Genomic DNA, 25,995 nt, shown 5'->3' on the forward strand with positions numbered 1-25,995 from the left:
GAATGAGTCTATTAATTTATACAGTATTGCTTAGATGCAAAGTCCATTACATAAAAAGTATAAAAACCCCTGAACATCATAATAGTGATGTGAAGTTATGTTTATTTGGACCACAAATTATACTTTTTTTTAATCAAATTAACAGAGTTTATTGGTTCTATCATCAAACCCTCTAAAATCAAATATTATTTGTGTCTAAATTCCTTCCAAAGATCACGATGTTTGGTCTTTAGCTCTCTTGGCTGTTGCACATGGCTCTCTGGAGTCTAATGCAGGAATAAATGAATTTGAAAATGAATGAAAAAAACCTTTAAAACCAGATCGAGGCACCAGAATTAAGCACTTAAATTAGGGTAACTTGCCTTGTAGACTTAAATGTTATTAGCAACTAAAAATCTGGTATAATTTCCATGTTTTCAGGCTGTCATTTATTTCCATTTATTTTCATACAATATGAAATTTAAACTCAAATCAATCATTACTTACCTAATGTAAAATTGACAGATAAAAAACACAGGCTTGTGATGGATATCACAATTCAAGCTAGTTTAAACAGTCTACCAAGTGATTTCGATATACAAAAATGAATGGAAACCAATGGCTGCCTGACAGGAGGGACAAATATATTCAAACATATAAAATACTAGCATATAAAAATGGCTTTTTTAATAAATCTGTGCTGTAAGGTACATGTGATATTTAATAACCAGGCTGTTGAGATGTGATGGGGTTCAGTACCTGACAGGACTGTGTTTGATGTCGGGATCGGACGCGCTGACGGAGCCGATGATGGTGTTCTTGGCTGCGTCTTCTTTGACCTCCATGACGTAGCTGCCGCGTTCAAATGCCGGGGGCTCGTCCACGTCCTCCACGAAGATCTTGATGTTGGCCTCGTCCCTGAAGGGGCCCATGGAGAAGAAGCGAGGGTTGATGTGGACGTTTTCCACCTGAACCCGCAGAGTGTACTGCTCCTTCCTCTCATAGTCCAGAGGCTGGAAAACAAAGAGGGGAACATATATGAGGAAACTGTGCCGTAACTTCATATCCTTCTTTGTTTTCTTAAATGTGACTTTTACTGTGACTTTCTGCTTGGCCCTGTTAGTGGCAATATTTAGTTTTAAACATCCATTTGTATGCAGCAACATGTTCAGCTGTTGACTTTGGGAAAACTAATCTCCATTCAGAGCATCCTGCCACATTTAATTTTAGGTCAGATTGGGATTTTATTCATTAAACTGACAATCTTTTCCAGAACGTCTTTTAATGAGTATGTTCAAGGACACTAACAAGACTGTTGATGGACACACATGGGCTGCTGCATAGATCAGACCTGCGCTCTTTTGGACATGCAAAAGGCCTTTCTCTAACTGCTGCCACATGCTGAATAATGTGATTGATGTGGCATTTCGGTGGAAAACATGTCATGACAACAACATGGTGCAAAAACAGGACTCGTATCAGGATTTTTAAGTATTTTTAGTCAAAGGTGTGTTGATAGTTTTAAGTCTATAAATTTGACAAATAGTGCATGTTTCATGTAACTGTTTTAACAATATCTCCTCCTGAACTGAGTGTCATTATTGCAATCATTGAGTATTAATGCTTAATAATGTTTATACTATATAACTGTTTTTCTATGGTGCAAGAAGTACTTAGACCCTTTACTTAAGTAAAAATATCTGTACCACAATGTAAAAATATGTCATTACAAGTAAAAGTACTGCATTAAAAATCATATTTAAGTAAAAGTATATATATTAGCAGCTAATTTACTTAAAGTACTTCATTCAAAGTGCTTGTAAAATCTAAAAATTGTACTTAAGTGCAGTACTTGAGTAGATATACTTCGTTCCACCACTGGATCTTTCTCTTTCTCAGTCACCTTCTTGGATATATGTGCTTAACAACTGATCCCTGCAACGCTCTGCAGCTCAATGAAACAATCAATCAAAGTTGTCTGCGGGTGTTTGCTAGGTAACGTCTGTTCATTTTGTTTGTTGTTGGGTTTTTTTTTTCTTGTTTTGTTAAATGAAGAGATCAGTATATCAGATAAGTATTAAAGCAACAGAGAGAATATTCAGGTTTGGAGCCGAGGGAAAGACTTTGGTGTAGTGTGCTTTTTGAAATTTAATCAAGGTTGTACACATTTCTAAATTTGAATCTTTTAATTAAACGAAGAAAAATATTCAAACTTAATACAACAAACAGCAACTACTTCAAGGTTAATACTTAAGCTGTTTATTTCACATTGAATGGGTAACACTCATAAAGCATTGAGTGTATCTAGTTAAACTAGATATGGGTATTGCACGTACATTTCAAAGTTAGTTACCAGGAGGAAAATGGGAATCATGACCCTCCGAAAGATTTAACAAAGTATATACCATTTTTTTATTCATAGTTGGCTTTAGTTTGTGGTCCTTGCTTTTAACAGTAAGTAATACTATACTATATTTATGCTAGACCATTTTCTGCTGGTATACAGGCTTTCATTTTACCCATTTGTTTGCTTAAAAGGAAGCAGCTTTGATATTTTTAATGTATGATCCCCTATAATCCCGCCTGTACTGTACACTGCTCTTACATCCTATAATTTATGGACGATGCAGGATGATTAGCGGTCTGATTCCTGCATGATTACTAATGTTTTCTGTCATTATGCATTCTAGTGCAGGTTGGCAGTCAGGGGCGCTGGATTTATTTCAGAAGTGCGGGGGGCCAAAAACTGTGTGTTAATGTGAATGTGTAGCGATAGATAGACCGGAGACTCTCACTAAACCTTTTCGGAGTAACTATAGCTTGCTTTCACCACAGGGTGGCAGAATAGTTCCAAACACAATGCAGCTAACTAGTGTTTGTGGGATTAAATACGAGCTTTTTTGTTCCATTGCCCAAAACAATGAGTTTACAGGACAACAACACTTCTGTGGCTGAGTAACAGCAAGCAGGAAACAGAAACGTTGTCCTTGTGTTGTAAGCAGACATGCCCCAAATCCATATTTAAAGATAAATCAGAAAAAAAATATTACTTTCCTTCTGCTTCACCTTTGCAAATTATTGACATGCCATGCTGTTGTGACAATGTCATTCAATAGCCTACATAAACTTTGGGGTGCACCTTGATTGCCTTTACTCAAAAAGGAAATGCTTTGGACCTGTCACTTCAATGCGATATCATGAATTAAACTAATTCACGCAAACTTTCAAAACAGAGGTCAGGGATGAAACATTATTAACGCTGAAGTTCAGTGTTGTTTGATTATTTTACTCTCTTATGCACTGGTTCTTTTGACATGTTTGCAGAAGCATGCAGTCTATTTGCAATATTGATAGCTGAGGTTAGTTAACGGCTCAAAGAGACTTAACGTAACACACAGCATTGAAACAGTTTTAGTGGTAGTTGTACACTGTATGCATTTGATTTGTGTGACAATGTCCTCTTTGATTGGATTAAAATGTGAATATTATGCCTACTTTATTTCACCTAATGTCTTAGAATGGACAGGAATGATTGAGATGTCTTTTTACCGTAAATGTTGCAATATAGGGGCATTTGCGGGAATACAGTGTTCACAACTCAACAGTGTGAATTCACAACTTAAAAAGAATGTGGGAGGAGGGTAAAGTGGGCGGTCCAATGGCCCCTTGGACCCCCTACTTCCAGCTCCCTTGTTGGCTGCATGTTTCTGCTTTTATGTTCTTTCTCTGAACTTTTCTTGAAGTTGTAGCCACCGAAGGTATCCCCATTATTGATGGAAATAATTGGGCAGTGGTGTCTTTTAATGAATGTGAGCAGGAGCAGCTGAATCGGAGCGAGTTTCCTCGCAGGCTGCCTATTGTACATATGAAAGGATGCCGGGGTCCGTGATCGTTGGAAACAGCCAATGAAAGCTTGAAAAATCCAGATGGTACAAGCCGTTTTCTGAAGCCATGAATAATAACATAATATGAGTCATTGATTTTCGCCATTTCGTGTTAAAGCAAGGGGGGGGTCGGGGGGGGACTGCACGTCAACGGGAGGAATATGTGGCTTTGAAGGACCGGCAGAAGCGGAGATGGGACACACTCCCACTTGACAAGCCCATTTAATTAGTAGGTTCAGAATTAGGGCATGCTCACTCCCCACACACACTCTGCCCGCACACCACATCCACTACAGCACTGCCGCAGCTACAAAAGGCAATTATGTCATCTTCCACTTAATGATGGCATGATGGAAGCGATCGATCGAAGGCTGCAGAGAGGGCGCTTGATAAGGCAACTGCCAGATTCTGTTGAATACATCAGAAACACACCACAGCACACCGCTGAAGGCTGCAATCCATACTGAGCATCTACATTTCTGCTTCGGCCTCAGCTGAGAAGGAAGAATGAATCTCACTCAAAACACATGTACAGGGAGTGTGAGCGAGTGTAAAGGGAGATCTAATAATTAATGTCCATCTTCTGGGTGTCAGAGTGTATGAAAACAAAAAGTTTCTGTCACCTATTGTTTCTTTACCGACTGCGGTTCATCGTGTTGTTCGCCAAGATGACATGCGATGCTCATACACCAGGGTGTAGGTTTGGTTTCAGAAGCGGCGGAGACACATTGAAGTCAAGGGTTAAGCAATTTCCTGCATTTATTTATTTACAGGTGATAAATTCTTTATTCCTTCAAAAGGGAGTTGCACTGTACATTATTTATCTATAGACCTTCTACCGCGGAGACCGCCTCGCTATCTCTGCTCTCGCTGTGTTAGGTCACAGGATATTTTAACTTTATCTACGGCTGCGTGTTCAAACGGAACTTGGAAGGGACTGGTTTTAAATACTACAGTATGCTTCTCACAAAAGAAATGAGTTACAAAGAGCTTTGAAATTTAAATCTCTCATTTCTTTTGAGGGTTTTACAAATATCATACTGACGCACTTTGAATTCTACTTGTAATTGTTCTTTTTATAATGTGCAACCGCTGTTCTGTGCTTGTAAATTGTGTGTTTGTCGTGAATTTCTGTGGTTTTTTTACCCGTGCTCGTACAGTATATATCCTCTTGTGCACAGGTCTTTCTTGAAAAAGAGATTCTGATCTCAAAGAGACTATTTGTTTAGATAGAGGATTAAATAAATAAATACACTGATATCAATCTAAAAAATTAATCAGACACACCATGCTGCTTTACTAATAACCATATGTAAAATGTACTTTTAAATGTTTAAATGACAAGAGGCCTAATATAATGATATTTTAGGTATCATATTTGCATATTTACTACAAAGGGCCCTGTCCTTTGCTGCCTTGTGTTTGTTTGTTGTTCAATCCTGGTTTATTTTTTATAGGATCAGCCAGACCACATCTGGAGATGGTCAGAGATGGCTTGAGGCCCCAGTGAACTCATCAGAGGGTTAGGGAAGCCTGACAGGCAAAACTGAGGGACAAAAAAAATGAGAAAGCACTTTCTTTTGTTGTGACGCTTCTTGCTGGGAGTGAACATAACAACAGAATAAGAATAGCAACTGTAGAAAGTGTGTGTCCATTTTCAAACAATGGGATTTTTAGGATGACATGTCCCCATCGTTCCCAGTTGAAATTACATCCTTTGCTCACCCCCCCCCCCCCCCCCCCCACAAAACAGAGTCCCTGACCTTCCTCAGCACAATGACGCCCTCCTGAGTGCTCCTATTGGTGGTGATATCAAACATGCCGGGCCCGTCGCTCCCCATAATCCTGTAGTCCATCTCCGCGTTCTCTCCGATGTCGGCGTCCGTGGCTCGGATCACTCCCACTGAAGACCCCAGCTCGGTGCTCTCGGGTACTCTGAAATCGTAGAAGGCTAAAAGAGAGAGAAAGAATGTTATCTTTGTGATTTTGGTAGTCACAAAAAAAAGAAGAAGAATTGGTCAATCAGGGCAACATTGTCAAGATGTTCTCTACAGAAAAAGAAAGAACAAGCTGGAGAAGGCGAGGCTCAGGAGTTTAAGTGAGTCAGAGATTGAGTGTGTGAGCAGGACCATGGCAACCAAGGTCATGGTTGCTACTTCTTTTCATGTCCATTTCTATTTTTCTACTAAAAGATGCAATTCATTTAGACGGTCAATCAAAGCTTTTAAGATTTTAGAAGCACATACGCCCTAAAATACAAAAAAATAATAATTTACAAGAAAATCAGAGGGTACTCCAGTTAAAAAAAAAAAAGAAGCATCATCACACCTGACATCCGACCAGTGTCATGACCGAAGCGCTTGTTATGACCCCGTTAGTAAAAGAAAAAGTGTAAGTGAGTGAGTCACGGAGAATACAAGAGAACAAATGAAAGAAAAGGGTGAGTCAGAGCCAATCAGAGAGCAGCAATATAAGAAGAACCAGCCAGGGAGGGAAAGCATGTGTGAAAAAAGGGGGGGGAAAAAAGGCGTGTGGGAGATTTAGTGCTGCAACATTTGTAGATCAGCTGTGGAGCAGACATTTCATATGCGGTAAAACATATTTCACTTCCAAAAACAGACATCTGGCCTTTCACGTAAGTCGCTACAAGTGGTATTGACTCGCCAGCCTACTCCAAGTTTAGGATGGAACATAAATTCTGGGCCAATTTGCCGAACATAAATTAATTGCTTCTTCTTCTTCTTCTTCTTTTTTTTTTTTGTAAGATGATTTTCTGGTTTGAGGCGGATAAATTGATGGCTGCCTGTCGGCCGCAGCGGTCCCGGCTGCATCTTCTATGCTTAAATAAATAGCTGGACTGCAGGAGGGGAGCGGGCGTGATATACACACAGCCTGCGGAGACAAACAGCACTGACACACTAATAAAACATGCTGACATTGTTTTGGCAACGCCTGAGTCGGCAGGTCTCTGTGACGTTGACACTTGCCTTCCATACACACACACACACACACACACACACACACGACACAGCACGAGAAGGTTTCCCTAGGCTAACAGGTATTTAGCATTGGGTGGAAAAGAAGAGGCATCACTCCGGCAGACAATAATGATATCGCTTCCAGACACTCTTCCTCCTCTGGGTGTCCCATTACAATATCTCTTCCTCTTTCTCCCTCTTTCAATCTTCCCCCCTCCTCCTCCTCCCCCCCTCTTTCCATCACTGTCTTTCTGTCGTCTGCCTCACTCTTCCTCTTTCTTCCTCTATCTTCCCCTCCTGTCACCTCCTCCATCCCTGTCGTATCCATCTCCCTCCCTGCTCTCACTGTTCATTCATTGGCGGAAGGGCTGAGATGGCAGCATCTGTCTCCCCTCACCCTTTACCCCCCCCCCCCCTCTCTCTCCACTGGTGAGAGAGAGGAGAGGGAGGGAGTGATAAATGGTAGTGGTGGTGGTGTGAGGGGAGGAAGGGGGGGAGCAGTTCTGCAGTCGCGCGTTCGCCCTGCGTCCGCCGCCGCGCGCACGCATCCGACGCTCGCTGTACAGTCGGCGCTTCGCTGTTACTGAGAGGAAACACGACGGCACCGGTAATCTGTCAATCTGATCTGGCTGCCTTCGCCGTTTGCCAGATGCGAGAGAGGAAGTGAGACGGGCGGCGGCGGTGGCGGAGGGGGTGGGGGGTTTGGAGGGGAGGTGGGGGTGAGAGAAGAAAGGGAGACAATGTGTGAGACTGAAAGAGAGTAGGAAGGCAGAAGAAAGGAAGGATTGATGATTGATGAGTGAGAGGGGGTAACAAAAAGAGGAAGAAGAAAAAAAAAAAATGCACCAAGGACAGTTAGAGCACTAAATTGAGAACATTGGTTTTATGGAGTAAAAGGCAGCAGAAGAAAGACTTAATAGCAGCAGATAGACAAAGAGAGAGGAAGAGTAGGGGAGATAAAACCCAGCGAATGTACTCTCTTCATTTAATAGGGATTACAGGGCTGATCTGATGCACTTTGCAGGACCCTTCGCTTTGTCATATGGCTCTATATTTAATTATTCTCTGCCTTTAAGAGGCCAGCCTTAGTCGCACAAAACCCAGAGCTCCCTCAATAATCCAAATTCATTTTGAAACTGACACCAGATGGGGGCTGCCAGCCTGGCACCGGCTGACACTGACAAGTGGTTTTCATGGGCTGAGGATTGGTCACTCTCTCTCTCTCTCTCTCTCTCTCTCTCTCTCTCTCTCTCTCTCTGTGTCTGTGTGTGATGGTGTGTTTCCAGAAGGCTGTACTCACTCTTGGTGAAACGTGGAGCGTTGTCGTTCACATCGGAGAGGGTGATGCTGACCGTCGTGGTTCCCGAAAGCCCGCCCATCTGTCCCGCCATGTCTTTAGCCTGGATCACCACCTCGTAGTTCTCTCTGAGTTCTCTGTCCATGTCAGGCAGGGCTGTCTTGATCAGGCCTGAGGAAAAAAAATATCAACAGATTTACCAAAGAGGAACATCCGTCTGATCATTTAGGAATATCTGAGTTAAGTCCAGCTCATTTATTCACCCCCAAAATACACAAGGGGGCTTTACAAGCTGTATACTCATCGCTTTTTATTTATTAATTCTTGAAAAACTGATCTCATTCATCAGCTTTTTAAAAAACAAATTTGCAGCACAGAAATCTTTTTATTTACTTATACTTTCTTTATTCCGACGGTCTCCGCTGCATAATCAGCAGCTCGTTTATCCATTTCACTCTTCGCTTTCTATTACAAAACATTTTCCGAGGTGGAAGCGGCACAAGAGGACCTCCTTGACCCTTCGACTGCAGTCAACGGTTGTTTCGCTGCAGCAAACACAACTTTTGAGTGTGTGGGAACGTAGCTAATTGTCTGTTTTAACCTGATTCTTTTAAAAATGTTATTATTTTTATTATTTTTCCATGATAAGTGGGTAGAAAATTAAAAAGGATCAGCCGCTGTCATGCTGTATATTAGTTACTGAACATTTAGAGATACATTTTAAAGGCTACGCTGCTAGTTTTAGAAGTTATTCACTCCCACATGCAAATTATTGAGGGATAGTAGGTGTCTGGTATTATCTTAAAAGTGAGAAAATGAGACATATAGCAGCTTTAATACATAGATTAAATGAAATGACATTACAGTCAATGCACAGAGTTGCACTAGTGCAAGAAAATGCAGTTTAGCATTTAACCGGATGGTGCAAACAGTAGCAAAGTGCAATGCACAGAATGAGCAATAAACCAAAAAAACCATATGTCAGTAATGTAACTATGATATGTACAGTACAAACAGAGGTGGTAAATAGTATGCATAGCTCTAATGCTCAGTTTTAAGTCATTTTTTATTAAATATGCTAATCCTGCAGCTTCATAAAATCAACCTGCCATATGACACACCGTACGGATAATGAACTGTTTCCTCGGGTGGACTATGTACATCAAAAATTCCCTGAGCTCACCTGAAACACATCCTAAAATAGGCCTAACCGCATCAGCTGTATTGAATTAATGATATTTCATTTTTTTCTTAGATTTATGCATCTACAGTACAGGCCAGATAATTAAACCACTAAGAACATTTTATTACTGAAAGGTCAGTGCTCTTGCTCAGTATGCGAGGCAGCACGGAGCTGAGCGGCCACCCAGGAGCACATTTCGGTGTCTGTGTTCTCATGATTTAAACCGGTAAGTGGACCAAAGGGCCAATCTACTAAAACCACGGTGTACTCCTTTAATTTTCCTCCGAGTGTGTAGCGTTCGCCATCCCGAATGCATTCGGCGTCATTTATCTTCTCTTTAGAATTAAGACTCCTGTTAATGTTTCAGCCTTTCAAGTGCCGTTGCAGTTGCTTATTTCTCTCTAACGCTCTGACACGTTAGATCTCTAGTTTGGAGTCAGGACAGAGAGCGAGTGAAGCGGTAATTGGCAGCATATTCAAAAGGTGTGCTCCATCTCCCATCAGAGCCGGTCTTAAATCCTGTCTGCTATTACATGTTTGAATTTGAGGCATCATAAAAGAGAAGCAGGTGGGGGGAGACAGAAGTAGAGGGAGAATAAAGATGAAAAAAAAAATAAATTTCACCCTAAATAAACTGCTTTAACAAACTTCACCACTTTCAGTCTCCAACAGATGATTCATTGCATATCAAACAATAAGGAAGAGGGAGAGGCTGACGTGTCGCATCACTCAGACTGGCCTACGCTGTTTAAAAGGCCCTCCAACTTGCTCTTTTTTTCTTCCTCCTCCCATACATAACATGGCAAAAAAAAAAAAAAAAAAGGCACAATGCGACTTCTTTTTTTATTCCCCCTCCGTAACGATGTGCAATTTATCTCGCGGACAACACGCTGTTAAGAGAGCAGTGATCATTCAGGCGGTGATGCAGGGGAAAAAGCAAACGTATAGCAGCTTTAGAGAAAAAAAAAAACAAAACAAAAAAAAAACAGCATCATGCTCGCTCTATATCTCTGTCTACCTTTTGTTATTGCTTAATGACTACAACACACACACACACACAGGAGGAGGAGAAGAGAAACAAATCCTGCTTATAATGTGATGTCCAGGCATGTCTTTGTGTAAGAGGGGATGTCAGCTTACATACCACATGTGGGATAAACCATATTACTGTTAATCCCTCCGCTAATCTGCAAATGGCTTTTTTTGTCGTTTTCCCTTTTTTTTAAGAAAAAAAAAAAAAAAAAAAGACACGAGCGGGATGTGTTCCAAAGCGCACATTAATGATTAAAACTAGCAAGCGGCTAGATTTTGGGGTTGGTGATTTGCCACTCTTTCTACTATAAATCCCCCCCTCCACCCTCCCACCTCTTGCCCCGCCAGCCTGCGAAAAAGAGGCAGACGAGTTTTTTGGTTAGGTTAAAACGGGGGGAAATTCACAGTTATATTGTGATAAATTGTTTTAATTTACTTCCTCGGTGAACCAGCGTTTCCCTCTCAGCTCGCCTCATCTATTTGTGCTCCGCTTCTGTTCAGTTCTGTTTCTCAGAACGGCGGCCACCTCCGGTCAAAAGGTGTTAACTTGTTGCGCTCGGCTGTGGGTTACATATGTAGGTGGAGAGTGCGACGGCGGTGTATTGTTAGAGCGGGAGGATAAGAGCGTTTCCAGTGAGGAAGGAGTGAAGAGTTCTGATCATTAGTCAGAGGGAAACATCTCTCGTAGCTGCAGTTCACTCCGGTGAACCGAGGCTGCAATGGAGGAGGAGTGAAATTATAATCGTAGCCTCTCTTTTTTTACAGTGGATTTCTCCTTTTGGTACCAAATGTTGAGTCTACAAGGAAGCTCTTTGATCCTAAGTGATTGACAACGAAACCAGACGTTCACTTTTGATGTTTTAGACACGTTCATGTGGTCGATTTTGAATGTGGTTAAACTGGAAATATCTCAGCGCTGCAAAAAGTCTCCATCTTAGCATCTAAATCAAGTTGTTTCAGTCTGTTATTGTGTCCTGAAAGTCAAGTTTTGGTGCTGCTGTGGCTCAGGAGGTAGAGCGGCTCGTCCACTAATCCGAAGATCAGCGGTTTGATTTCTGACTCCTCCAGTCCTCTAGTCCTTGGGCAAGGTATCAGTGTGTGAATGATTAGATTTCCTCTGATGGGCAGGTTGGGACCTTGCATGGCGGCCCCTGTACCCATTCAGCGTATGGGTGAATGTGATTTGTAGAGTAAAAGTGCTTTGAGTGGTTGCTATACAAGTACAGTCCATTTACCTTTTACCATTTAAAACCAGTGAAAAAACGAGCGCCATAAGATTAGCTTAACCTGTTTCCAAAGCTAATCCAAGTTTCATTGTTCTTGATTTCTGTCTTGTTCTTCTTTGTTTTCTTGATTTCTTGAGAATATTGAAAGCAGAATTGAAACAAATTGGTTTTTGGACCCCTAAACTGGGAGAAAGTTCAGATTTTCTGTCTTTTTCTAATTTTTTTTTTTTTTTTTAATTTTTAAGAAAATAAGGTTGTTAGGACTCAATTACAGACATAAATTGCTTAAGATGGGAATTAAGCTCCTTTGTGAAAAGCCCCATCGTTCATGGATAAAACATCAAGCTCCGCCCTTTTAAATATTTGGTGAAAAATAGTTGAAACAAGCTGATTTCTGCTGGAAAAACAATATTTTTTTTCCTGCAGTGGCAGTTTTTCTGCTTGTTTTAAGAAAGTTTGTTCTTTGAGACTGAATTATTGATCAAATTGACTTGAAAATGTTTTTTTTTTTACTTAACTTCTCATTGTCTTTGAAAGAAAAAAAAACAAAAAATGGAAACAAGAATATAAAATACACCAGTAGCTACTCAACACTGACCAGTTTCCGGGTCCACAGAGAAGTACGGCTGGCCCTCCAGGATGCTGTACACCACCTTGGCGCTGTTCCCGTATGTGGCATCGTCTGCGTCTATGGCTGTCACCTGAATTACCGAGGTGCCTGGGGGAAGAAGATTCATGACAATGATTTAGATCAACTCCTCAATACTGCTGAAAATTGCCTGCTGGATAATTGGTTAAGCTGATGCACCTTCTGATGAGGTGTCGGCTCCTCTTCTAATCACGCTCATGCAGAATGTGACTGATCATTTCTGTCCCTTTGCATTACCCAAACCAATCTTTATTCCTCGGCCTCTTATACCCTTATACGTGATTGATTTTCACGGGTAATCGATAAGTCCTAATGTATTTTTCTAAGTATATCTCTCTAAGCATACAAGCGGCACTGATACTGGCTCTTTGCAAACCCCAAGAAGCCTATTAGTGTATCCACAGATCTGGAGTGTCTAAGAAGCCAAATATCTGATAGCAGGCGAACGACTGTGATCCATTTTCTCTTCCAGAGAGGCTGAAGCCCTATTTCAGTAGAACAAAGGAAAACGGTTAGCCAAGTGCTACCTCCCAAATGGCGCCTTGCGGGGCCAAGTGTTGCCTCATTACATGCAGTAGAAAATTAATTGAGTAGAAATATTTAATGGCAAAGTGGTATAAATATAGAATTGTGCAATACAATGGGATAACGACCCCATGAAACTTCTCTAATTTGATGTCAGTTGAGATCTGCGAAGGGGTGAGGGGAGAGTTTCCCCTCCTTTGAAATCAGTGTCATTTGTACGGATGAAGGATGTAGTAGTGAAAAATTGGGGTGGGGGGAGAGAAAGAAGACCAAGGCTGTCTGATTTGGTGCTGCGTGGCGCAAGTGACAGGTTGGGAGGATTCCTGAGCAAGTTCACCCAACCTTGATCACTAATACCTTTAACTAGGGAATTAGACTCAAAGAGGCTTTTCTGACATGGCGGCTTTTAGAAAAATATCACCGATCCACATCACCCCATCTCGACTTTAAGCTTTTTTTTTTTTTTGAGAAAAGAATTCTCTGACAAACAAGTCAGGAATAATTTTTTTTTTTTTTTATGTGTGTGTGCAGGCGGAGTAAATTACCTCGACTGTAATCATTCAGTTGTCAACAGTAGGAGCACGTCAGCGTCATCCCTGAGAGAAGAATGTCAGAGCCGTGAGACTATAATAAAAACTCAAAGCGTATGTCACATTTAAAGGGGCAGTGTCTCGACGCAGTCACTCGTGAACACATGCTCTGCCAAGCGGTGACATCACACCTCGGTTGTTGCCATGGGCACCCGTGCTGCCCTTAGATAAGTGCCGGCCCTCTCTCTTGGGGTTGCTGAACCAAGTGACAACTCTGTCACATGTCTGGGCTGCAGGACCGATGTCCCTCAGCCCCTGAAGCACGGCAGCAACAGAACAGAGAGTTCACTCCGTGTTTTCATGCAAGTATTGATTAGGAGCCTTTTTTTTTTTCATATTGTTTATCTATATTCATGAGGCCGGTATGTACTTTTAGACTAAGAGCTAGAGCCAAAGTGAACCGTATATTAAAGTTTCATTCGGAGCTGAATGACAAGAACAAATGATAAATACAAAAACAGCAAATGGTACTGTCTCGGATACTGAAGAAATAGAATCCGCAATTATTCACTGCGGTGACACAGCTGACAATGCTGGTAATTAAATTAAATACTGTTTTAATAAGATACAATACTGTATTTAAAAGATTATCTGCACCAGCGCTGTAACCGTCACAGAGACGCTTTACCTTGTTTATTCTGCCATCATAAAACAGCTCCTAGTCTTTCTCATTTAATTAGTCGGGCCCCCTTTGTCGAGTCGGCGTCATTATTATGATTGATAAAGTCCCATTGATCCAGTAAGACCGGCGTTTTAGAACGTCTCTATCCTATTTGGATCATAAGCCTTTTAATCCAGCTCCTCACACACACACACACATGCACATACCTTTATTTGTGTAAACACTTAATTACTGTCAGTTTTATGATTAATAAATATGGTTTTATGTACTAAATGCAATTTTATTTGCCTTCTAAACACAAACAAACAATGATTTTTTCTTCTTTATTTAATGTCCTGTTACTATTTATCTATTTTTATCTTTTTCTTTGTTTATTCTTTTATCTATTTTACTCATTAACATCCATATGTGGGAGAAGAATCTCAGGGGGTGGGGCTCAGGGTTACAAGGTCTTGGTCAGACAGGATGAGGTGGGTGGATTAATATGTGGGCTATGCAATAAAATGTAAAGACAGAGTAACAATATAACAGAAACAATATCAACAGTGACATCTGGACTCTTGTATTTCCGTCAGGTAGTTTTCATGTCCGCCTCAAAACCGAGAAACTAGAAGTGATTCCTCATAAGAAAGAGCAGCCGAACAAGGTCAAGTTTAACAATAATAAATATGGATCCCAAAGGTAGTTTTGACACTGATGTGAAGAAATCATATTAATATATGCATATAAGCTACAGTCTTATAATTTTGAAGCTGGTATGCATCCAAGGGACCAGGAACCAGGAATAAATTGAGTGTCAAGAGAAGCAGTGCAGAACCGGACAGAATGATGAGTGACCTGGGTTAGCTAACGATGCTAGTATAAATTAAGTAAAACAGATATATATATCTATGTATGTGTGTATAATTCAACCTGCAAGTTGCTCTTTAACTAATTGAGTTAGTTAGTTAGATTAGACTCTTTATAAGGGCAACATATAATAATTAATAGAAAACACAGATATATAATTGAGAAGAGTTTTGCGAGTCTTCATCTGATGTTAAATAGCATCCAAAACATCAAATAAAACTTTAATTTGCTACAACACATAGTGCTTCCAGAGCAGGACAGTAAAAACACATATAATACATTTGCTAATTTGCTATATTATAAGTTGCAACATAAAGTAAGTGTCACTCTAACATGCTAACCTGAAGACTAGTGTAGTAGGACTCAATAAGGTTGAGTAAAAAGTATTTTTTGGGTTTTTAGAGTTGATATGTACAAATGATAAAATAATAAAATTGATCTGACCAAATGATCTTAACTCAAGGTCCACTCACTTGCTTTTTCCAAAGCTTTCAGCCATCTGCTGACGTAGACTGTGAGATGCTATTGAAAGTAAACGGACCTTGGGTTCCGATTATTTTGTCAGAATACAATGTTCGAGGTCAAAGATGAACTTCCACACTCAGTCAAACTGATTTTCAGTGAAATAAACCATCTTTGGATTGTTAAAGCTGACCTGTGGAGGTTTTTTTTCTTCCAAAAACAAACAAAAGTTATGTTTACATTCAGTCTTTCTCACTAAAACTCATTGGACCTCATTCATAAACAAATCTGTGCTTAAACTATGCATACAACCATTTCAAGCACAAATGCAGGATTCATCAATGTGTTCTTACCTGAATTTGTTCTTACTCTGCAAACAAATTTACCATGCGTGTGCACAAAACATTAACACCCCACGGTCTTAAAAAGATGATATAATCAATATCTATTCAGTGTAAACAGTATATTAGAACCACAATTACTTAAAATATGATTTGGCCTAAATATACAACATTTAAAAGTGTGAAATTGCTGATAATACCCAATTTATTTACTAATTATAAAATTAATAGCTAAGACGTTGTAATCCATAAATCATCATTATAGATGTAATGACATTATTAACATATTAAAACTGTCCTGTTCCCACTTTTAGATAACAGTAGCTTATATATATATCGGAATTTCCCTACTGGAGTGTGACAGCATCAGACTGGGTTGTGATATATGCAGCTGGTTAACCAGCAGCCTGTTCAGTGTCTTCACAGTCTGACAGTTCAGTAGTGACACAGTGAGACGCTCTGCTTTCACTATATCACAGCCTGTTGTGGACACGAGCCCACCTGTCGCAGTAGTAGAGAATTATTTAGATCAATTCCACAGATCTACACATTTACCAGCTTTTTATCTTGTTATGTTGAACATATTGCGTGATGGTGGTGCAACAGGTATGCAGGTTGTACACAGTTTACCAGCCAAAATCTGCCTTTTCTGGCTTCTACTTCTGAAACTTGTTTGTTTGCATTTCACTAGCAGTAAAGTTTTTCTACCATCACAGCCCTCTCCGCAATGACTGACAGCTCTCTCCAACTGCTGCACCGCTCCAACAGAGCTTTCCTTATATAGAGTAACGGGGGGGCGTGGTAGTATGCTAATTAGCGCTAGCGGCCACGTGCCCGTCAATTTAGAATGATTCTGTTTTACTGACGTACACGTGGTGGTAAGAACAAAACTGGCCGGTGTGCACGTGTCATGAATCCAACAGTAATTTAACTGATTTTGTACACAGAGTAAGAACATTTCTACACACATATTAGTGAATGAGGCCCATTGTGAGTAACCTTGAGGTCTAACAAAAGTGTAACTTCCATTTCCTTCCTCATAAAACATTTGCAAAGCTGAATTTTTCTTGAAATGTTGTTGCATTCGAGGATTGCTGTCATTTTTGGTGCATTACCACTACCTGTAGATCAGTGGAATAGACCATTGTCAGGAAGTGTTTCACGTTACATGTGCATGTGCTTCCTCGTGCACATGCATGAGACAAAACAACATGGGGACCCACTCTAAAGAAACTCTCTAGTGCTACTAGAGAACAAAACCTCCACAGGGGGACCTTCAAGCATCAGATCATGATATGTTTCCACTACAAGTCAGTGAATGATAATACTGAATTATCTCCCTGACCTATAGTGTTAAATACTGTACAAATATATATTTCATGCAGGTATTTACCAATGTCGGTCATCTCAGGGACTCTGGCCATGTACACGTCCTTGGTGAACTTCGGCTCATTGTCGTTGATGTCGTGGATCTTGATGATGAACTCGGACTCGCCCTCCAGCGCCTCGTTAGTGAAGCGGTTGACAGCTTTGGCGTGGAGGATGTAGAAGGCCTTCTCCTCCCTGTCCAGCCTCTTGGTGGCGTGGATATCCCCCGACTTCTCGTCTATCCTAAAAAGGGTCCCCGCTCCATCCCCGGTGAGGACGTACCTCACACTTCCATCACCTCGATCTGAATCTGAGTGAAGCTGTAAGAAAAAAAAAAAAAAGAAAAAAAAAGAAAGTGTGATAAAATGGATCCCTGCAGCACTGAAACAACAATTTCAAGCAACAGTTTGTGGTATTTTCATTTTAATAAATTTGCACTTTGCTTCTCTGCTGTTGCTAATTGTAATAGCACAACACTGATTCCAAACCCAGTTTATGGAAGCTTTCAAATTAGCTTAATTTGCTCTTATAAACACCAAGTGTCAGCTAGCGCCTTCTAGGGAAAAAAAAATCTCCTGGTTAGTATGAGCAGAAGTGGCCACAATGAACAGAAACTTCCTCAGAAAGTCCAAGAAAAAGAGAAACATCACACCACTGGCTACAAGGTGTGATTGACAGGTGATTTCTGAGAGGTGCTGTGTATAAAAAGACATCCCAGCGTTGAGCACTTTGTACCGAAGACGTCAAAAAAAATCAAATTTCAAAGCAGAATCACAGTTTTCCACTTAAGTATTTCTGATACACTGTGTACATATCAGTGATCTGACCAATCTGGGCTTTGGCAAAGAAACACTGACAGCTTTGATAAGTGCGCTTGGTGTTATTTAACAGATTCATATCATCTTTAGTAAACTGTCATCACGCTACAACGATACACGTTCGTGGCTTCACCTCGTCTCTGTGAAACTCAACATCCTGCCAAGAAGAAAACACACAGCCGTTTAAAACGTTGCATTAACTGGTATTGCTACACGCAGGTTGTCATCATGCTTTTTTTTTTTTACCGCAGGGCCATGGTGGCATTTTCACAGTGCTGTAAAACAGAATGCCAGTGGGTCGAAGTCTGTGAAGTACCAGCATGAGTGCGTGCACGTCCATCGCCTGCCAATCCCTGATGGATCAGCAACATGACCAACATGCCAGAGGACCACAAGAGTCCACTTGTCTGTGGATCTTCTCATTATTATTTGCTCTCTCTCTCACTCTCTCTCTCTCTCTATCTCCTGTTTAATTTTTTTTTTCTGCATGAACAGCAGCTTAGCATGCTCTGACATTTTAATTCCACCACCAAATCCCCCCAACATATTTATCTCCGAGAACTCATCAAAAGCTTGTCCAGTCGTTTCCCCTCCCACTGCTTCCCTGCCTACTTCCCTTTCCCCCCCCCCTCTTTAATAACTAGGGACATGGTAATAATTGCAGAGGGGAGGTAAAGGGCAAAAGGAGAGCACATGTTTGCAGACACGGGCAAACATGTCAAGTACAAACTGGGGCACACGGCATCTGAACGTCGTAGGCGTAATCCTGAAGTCCGTTATCGACACCTCGTTAACTCGAGTGAGCCGCGGCGTTTGATTTTGACTGTTTGAATGCGTATTTCCCTTTGAGCTGAGAGAGCTGTTGTTGTTGTGTCTACAAGCGTTCTTGGCTCTGCCGGTGGACAGACTGAGGGGGGATATTGTGCGTTGCCGCTGGGTCACGTGGGAGCACATTGCAAAGTCTCCCTTCTCATCATATATTAAAAAGCTTTTCATCCCAGGTGCTCGGAAGCTTTACTAATTCATGCTGTTTTATCAGGGCAAAGCTGGCACATGTGAGACGAACAGCTTTGTGGATTAGCATCTTTAACACTATTTTGTTTGCCTGCTTGAATGCTGGTAAAAAATGACTCTTTTCATTCCTTTCTCTGTCTGTCTAACCAAGCCGGTCGAATGTGCTGCAGAATTTTTTACCATCTTCGGATTAGGATCTAGAGTGTAGCACTGTTTCATTCACCCACTTGAATTCTGTTCAAAACAACTCCTGTTTTTTCTTTTTTTTTTTTCCTTATTCTCTCCGTCTAACCAAGCCAGGAGAATATCCTGCAGAATTTTATTTGTTTTCTGTTCTGCCTTACAGTACGTGCTTCCAAACAGAGACTCAGTTGGCTGAAAACAATCCACTTCAACATTATTATCTTTCTCCCGCTGTTATAGCTGCAATGTCCTTTTCTATGATTGTCTATCAAGCTGCCTATCTCTGCCGGCACAACAATTCAGTTAATAACCGTTGAGTCCTCTCCTTTCAGCTGAGATGTGAGATAGACAGTGTGACATATGCTGTGTCGACTGTCATTTCTATGGAAACAGAGAGATCTTGTGGTTCTGAAGAGTTCCCCCCTCTCTCCCCCTGAAGGATATTACAAGGCAGCTCAGAGTATCGAACCCCAGCGCCTGCTGCAGTGACCCCGTCCCTCCCAGTTGCCCACCTTGCCGGTGAGGAGAATTTACTGCTGCCCTTCTACTCAAATTAAGAGAGGGGAAAAAAAAACCTCTCCCGGAAATCAATGTGGCAGCCCAACGTGCATCCACAATGGCCCTTTGATCAATTTATATCGAAAATACAATTAAACTGTCACAGGGGGGAGAAAAGAAAGCCACATGTGCATTCAGTATGGTCACCAAGAAGCCCTGGCACATCAATAGCTAGCCTTTTCTCCTCTGCCCTCCTACGGTACCAAATCGTAAAAAAGGCAGAGTGCATGACGCTATATCTATTTACACTGGGACTTTTGGCCTTTTTCAGAATCAGAATCAGGTTTATTGCCAAGTGGGGTTGCCTCGGTGTTAAATATACACCAAATTAAGTAATATTAGATAATATTAAATAATAATAATAGTAATAAAAAGGAAAAGTATTTACAATAAAAAAGTAAAATATATTCTACATGAGAGGAGCTGCTGCAGGTTTAAATTTTAAATAATAGAAGAGAATGAGATGAAATGTACAAAATACTGACCAGGAGTAAACAGTATAAGCAATGTGCAATAATAATAATAATAATGCAAGTTGTGTTTATGTAATGTGCCATGTTAGATCAAAGAGCACAGATGTGTAAATATGAGATTATGGGGTGTTACGTTAATACAACATGTAATGTCCATGGGGGGGATAGAATCCATGTCAGTGGGGGTCCCGGGCCTTGTTGATGAGGGCAGCTGCAGATGGGAAGAGTTCTTTTGGCGTCTTGTCAGACCTCTTCTTCAGTCCGGGGTGGGAGGGGTCAGCCATGATCTTTACTGCTTGCATCAGTGTCCTGGAGGGACGGCAGATTGCAGCCAATCACCTTTTCAGCACAGCGGATGATACGCTGCAGTTTGCTCTTGTCCTTGGCAGTCGCAGCACAGTACCAGATGGTGATGGAGGAGGTGAGGATGGACTCAATGATGGAGGTGTAGAAGTGCACCATCATTGACTTTGGCAGGTTGAATTTCTTCATCTGCTGCAGGAAAGTACATCCTCTGCTGAGCTGTCATGGTTTAGGCCGCTGATGTTCTGCTCCCACTTCAGGTTCTGGCTGATGATGGTTCCCAGGAAGCAGAAGGACTCCACAGTGTCTGACTGGGGGAGTCATACAGGGTGATGGGGGAGGGTGGGGCTATACTCTGAAATCCACAACCATCTCCACCGTCTTTAGAGTTGTGAGCTATCTGCAGACAGGAAGTTGATGATCCACCTGCAGGTAAAGTCAGACATGTGCAGCTGGGAGAGCTTGTCTTGCGGCAGGGCCGGGATGATGATGTTTAATGCGGAGATGAAATCCACAAACAGGATCCTGGCGTAGGTTCCTGCAGAAAACATGGAGGACCATGTTTACAGCATAGTCCACAGACCACAGCTCTGGGCCCCTGCTGAGGTGGGAGAGGAGGAGCTGGTGGTCTGGAGCTGGTGGATGGAGTCACAGGGGATGACGTCAGGACTGACCCATCATTTTTCAAATTGACAGTAGAACTCATTCAAGTTGTTGGCCAGGCATGAGTCATTAGTGAGGTGGGGGGCTGTTTTCTTGTAGTTGGTGATCTGTCTGAGGCCCTTCCGGACAGAGGCCGAGTTGTTTTCTGAGAACTGCTGTTGAAGTTTCTCAGAATACAGATGCATCTCTCACCACCTTGCTAAACCAGTATTTCGGCTCTTTAAACTGGTTGTTGTCCCCACTCCTAAACGCTTTCTCCTTTTCCAACCTAAGCTGGCTGGCGTTTAGTGTTAAACCAGGGATTGTCAGTGTTGTAACTAACCCTGGTGCATGATGGTACACAGCCGTCCTCACAGAAGCTGATGTATAATGTCATGGCCTGTGTGTACTCATCCAGACTGTTGGTAGCAGTCCTGAAAATATCCGTACATCCGTATAGTCCAAGCACACGCGAATGGAGCACCTTTGACCAAAATGTCCAGTAATTCCATAGATGGGACGAAAAAGTTGGGAAATAGTTGTCTCCCTGACGTTCATGAGCTCTTCTCTGGTGAAACATTGAGTTTACGAACAAAACAAGACAAGAGAGTGTGCACCAACACACCGAGGCAGCCATCTTGCTCTTATCTTGTATTCTCTTATATTTAATGAGGAGGAGCACAATGCAAAAAAAACATCCTTCTAATCAAGTCATTGCTGTCTATAATAGCAGCCTAAAAGCCTTATTGATTCCACTCTCATGTCTGTGTGGTAAATGTAAGACTACAGCCAGCAGCTGGTTAGATTAGCTTAGCATAAAGGTTAGATTAGCTTAGCATAAAGTGGTTGTTTTTACACTTCAGTTTTTGTACAGATCAAACAAACAAGATTTTGATAATTGGTGAGCTTTAGAGGTGCTGGTGGGTGGATTTTGTTACCTTTGGACAGAGCCAGACTAGCTGTTACCTCCTATATCCAGTCTTTATGCTAAGCTAAGCTAAGCTAACCTACTGCTGGTGGAGCGAACTACTCAACAATATCAAATAATGTCACTGTGTCAAACTGTTTGCAACAGAGAGTGACTTGTTTCAATAATTCTATAAAAAATGTTTTTGCATCTTGAGACTCAAGTCAAGAAAAGATTACTTGAAACAAGTTGCTTTGCATTGGAAACAAACTGAAATATTTCTACATCTGTCAAGAAAATAAGACTTTAAGGACACAAAAATGAAGAGAGAAGATTTCCTTACAGTGAATCAGCTGTGAAGAACTTAACAAAAGCGTTTACATAAAACATGTCAATAAGATGTTATATCAAAACCTTCAATTTAATTAGCCTTTTCTGCTAAGTGACACCATCATTTCTCTAATGGTTTACATTTTTTTCACAGAAGAAGATATTTATTTCTATTCCTACATGCTTCATCTTCCAGTTTGAAGTGGGCTGAGAAGTGAAGTGGTACTCATCAGACATCTGTGCGTGAGAACTTATAAACGAGCCGTCTTTGTGAAATTAATCAGCTTCAAGTGCAGCAAATGTTAGTGCAGACTCGATCTGGCCGCCATTTGTGCTTCACTCGAGTTAGGCCATAAAGATGGCACTGGAAATAGGCTGCTTAGGGCAATTAGCCAGTTAGCCTTTAAGGCCTTGTGTCCTGGCCTGTCGAGAACTGGCTGCCTTCTATGTAGCCAGATGGTAGCCTCAGACTGTGCACAAAAATAGCTTATCAAATGTCTGTTGATGTGTAAACTTGAGATAGGCGGTCAGAGCTGCTGAGACTTAAAGGTGAAATGTCAGTTAACATACATTTCTCTCTTGAGGACATCTGACATCTTTTGTTTCGTGTCCTTATGCATAATATCCAGCATGTTATCTTGTAATTATGGGCAATTCTCATCAGCGTGTATTCACTTTGCTGCAGGGCTGTAGCTATGACCGAGGACGGCGAGGCCACGTCCTCAGTGTTGTTTCTGGGAAATTATGTGTTTTTTCAACATCAGGATTTTACATTTTACAATTACACACAGAAACAGTGTCTTCTACAGCTTCTACATCTTTTTAAATGTAACTATTTTACACTGGAAAGTCTCCCTCAAGTTGCTTTTCTCTTAATTTAGTCTTATTTCAAGTATTTTCTACAATCAAGCTGAGATGTTCTTGATTTTAGTGCAAACATTCATTATCCTTGGAGACGCAGACACTAATTTAAGTTAATTTTTTTACTGTAAACACTGAAATCTTATCAGTGCACTTGTAGATTATTTACTTTTTTTGTGGTCAATTCAGAAAGAAATGACTTAGTAAAATTGAGATTTCTTGCAGTGTAGGCAAACTACATAAATAAACAAAATAAATTCAAATAAAATAAGCTTTATGAAACAGCATTTAGACCATTATGTAGGCTGGAAACATGTACAAAAATGTAATTAAATATAAAATGAATATTAATTGATTTTCCCCTCGTTTCAGTACAACAAGGCCAACTGAATGCTCTATAATGGAGACAAGACCTGAATGTTTGATGATAGAAAATCAATTAATCTCAACCTGACAAAACCGACGGGAGTCTGAAACAGTAGTAGGCAGGTGATAGCGCGGTAACAATCGCGAGGTGCTGCGGCGATGTCGGCGTATCTTGCTCAGACATCGCTTCGCTTCCTGCGACGTTGTCAGACAGATGTTTGCCGGGCGTCTTCTCCACATGACCTCATCACACCCCCTCTTTCCAACCGCCGCTCACACCACGAAGGAGAGGAGCGTAATTGAAGTCACCCCCCCCCCTCTCCCGGCTCACAAGCGGGAACTTATCGCCTAATCAACAAACACTGCCAATGTGTGCTCCGGGTCGCCGCTGGAGACCGCAGGGGTTGCCATGGCGCGGGTACAGCCAGGCCTGTGCCATATTGCAATCTCCTTGCCTCTCTGCCAAGGTGAGCAGCTGGTAATGGGGGAGCGTGAACAGAGACCAAAAATCACCCCCCCCCCCCCCCCCCCCCCCCCCCCCTCAAAAAACAAACACATAAATCCCCGCACCTTTCCACTCTGCTGCCATAAGACGTTTGAGTCCTTCCCCCAGGTTGCCTCAACCGCTGAGTCATACAGGACTGGGAAGCATTTCATGTCTGTGTTCATCTGCTTTTTTTTTTATTTCCTCTGATTTCCAGCCCATTACTGGAGGCCAGTGTTTGCAGGCGTGTATGTGTTTGCGTGCATGCTGCTGTGTTTGTTCACATACAGAGAACATAGCTCACTTGCTAGGGACTATGTTGAGGAGTCTACCCACTAGGCCCAGAACCATTGGGGCCTATCAGGGGCTGTAAATACTTTATGAGATATGATAGTGCAGCACAAACACTCCTCAACCACAGGCCATTAACCATTTTCAGTGGATATGTGCCCTTTGGTAAAGTAAGAAATAATGAAATAAACAAACATTCTCTTCCCCCAGTGACAGCCCGGGCCCTCCAAGGCCTGTATGCAGCTTGCCTGCTAATGAGAGGCAGTGTGTACGATTCCCCTCCTGCAGGGAAAAAAAAAAAAAAAAAAAATCATTGGCCAATACAGCAAGATTAGCAAGATTAGCAGCCAACCAGCTCCCCAACAAGACACTGCCAGAGTCTCCTTCCCCCCGCCCCTCCTTCTCATCTCGATCGCTACCCTTAATTCCTTCCTGTTCCGACCGCTTTTGTTGCGCTTGTTCAGGAAAGACTGCAATTTCATTTGTTAGCACTTCACAACTCGATAAAGCCGTCGTAAAAAAGAGAGAGAGAGAGAGAGAGAGAGAGAGAGAGAGAGAGAGAGAGAGAGAGAGAGAGAGAGAGAGAGAGAAAAAAGCAACTGGGAGAGATTGAGTTTACCAAATAACTGGAGATGGGATGCTGTAATTCAAGTGCAGTTTCATCATTCTATCTTTTACTGTGTGTCAAGAGCTTCTCCCTTGTTTATAATAACCTGCCATTGTGTTATTTCCAATTCATTTTTTTGCCACCGCAAACAAAAGTGATTTCGTTCCATGCTGTGTTCTCCGGTTGCCATGATGTCACTTGCAATGACAAAAGCCTTCCCTTTTGTGTTTCTTGTAGTTTTTTTCATTGTTGTTGTTTTTTTGTTTTTTTTTTGTCATTCAGACTACATTGTGTAAAACATGGCCTCCACCTGAGGGATTCGGATGCAGATGGTTGTTCTCTATGTCGAGCCACGTGTTCAACTCGAAAGCTATTCATTCCTTTTAGGGCCTAATTCATCATTTGTACTTTATCTAGCAATTAACAAACAGTAATTGCAATCAGATAAGATCTACGTACTGCAATCCTATGTGACAACTGGCTAGTGAGCTGACAATGAAGAAAAGCCACCAGCTGCATGCACTTGGGTGGGGTGGAGGGGGGGAAACAAGCGCTCAGAGTCATGATTAAGTGTGGTGCTCGAAGGTTGATGCCTTAATGGCATCTTCAGGAGACAGGCTCTCGGGCCGTGGCCTCTGACTCTCTAAGTGTATACCACACTAGATAATCCATTCTTCTTTTGCTATTAGTCCTTTTACAAGCTAAAAGGATGAGTGGCACATCAATCAGCACTCTCTAAAGACAAAGTGGTTTGATCATGCTCAGTACTTACTTTTGATCTTCATTCGCTCTTTGTTTTTTTTGTTTTTTTTGTTCTTTTCGACTTTTTTGTTCTTTCTCGTATTTGTTCGCCTCACACCATAGCAGAGCGTTGTAATCCTTTTAGGCCGAGGCTGAAAGTCAGCCCTCACTCTGGGAGGACGTATGTTGCAGAATCTCATTTGGTTGGATGACTCTATCCTCCGCGGACACACGATAGGAATGCAAAGCACTAGCCCCATTCAACTCCTTGCACAAAACAGCCCTTTCTTCCTCCTCAGTCGTCCTGACCTTGCCACAACGCTTCACAATCTCCTCAATTACAGTAGGTTGGAAGAGGAGACTGATATCTTGACTTCCGCTCCGCTGCATGTAAAGCAAGCATTATTTGGCCCGTCTTCTTGTACATCCCCC

At 41.6% G+C, this 25,995-nt stretch overlaps 1 protein-coding gene across 3 annotated transcripts in view; it reads right to left on the reverse strand.

Annotated features, from left to right (window-relative positions):
- LOC121888144 (cadherin-6-like) overlaps positions 1-25,995 on the reverse strand; it is a 59,518-nt gene that overhangs the window by 8,845 nt on the left and 24,678 nt on the right. For 2 of the 3 annotated variants that reach the window (XM_042399520.1, XM_042399521.1), the window contains 5 exons: positions 17,011-17,305; positions 12,178-12,297; positions 8,142-8,309; positions 5,627-5,814; positions 739-992 (listed from right to left, as the gene is read on the reverse strand). In XM_042399520.1, coding sequence (XP_042255454.1) covers positions 739-992; positions 5,627-5,814; positions 8,142-8,309; positions 12,178-12,297; positions 17,011-17,305 — 1,025 coding nt within the window. Of the gene's footprint in view, positions 1-738; positions 993-5,626; positions 5,815-8,141; positions 8,310-12,177; positions 12,298-17,010; positions 17,306-20,164; positions 20,265-25,995 lie in introns of those variants that run through there. The other variant, XM_042399522.1, reaches the window with a different exon arrangement.

Source organism: Thunnus maccoyii, chromosome 21 (genome assembly GCF_910596095.1).
Source record: "Thunnus maccoyii chromosome 21, fThuMac1.1, whole genome shotgun sequence".
In the NCBI taxonomy this organism is placed as follows: domain Eukaryota; kingdom Metazoa; phylum Chordata; class Actinopteri; order Scombriformes; family Scombridae; genus Thunnus; species Thunnus maccoyii.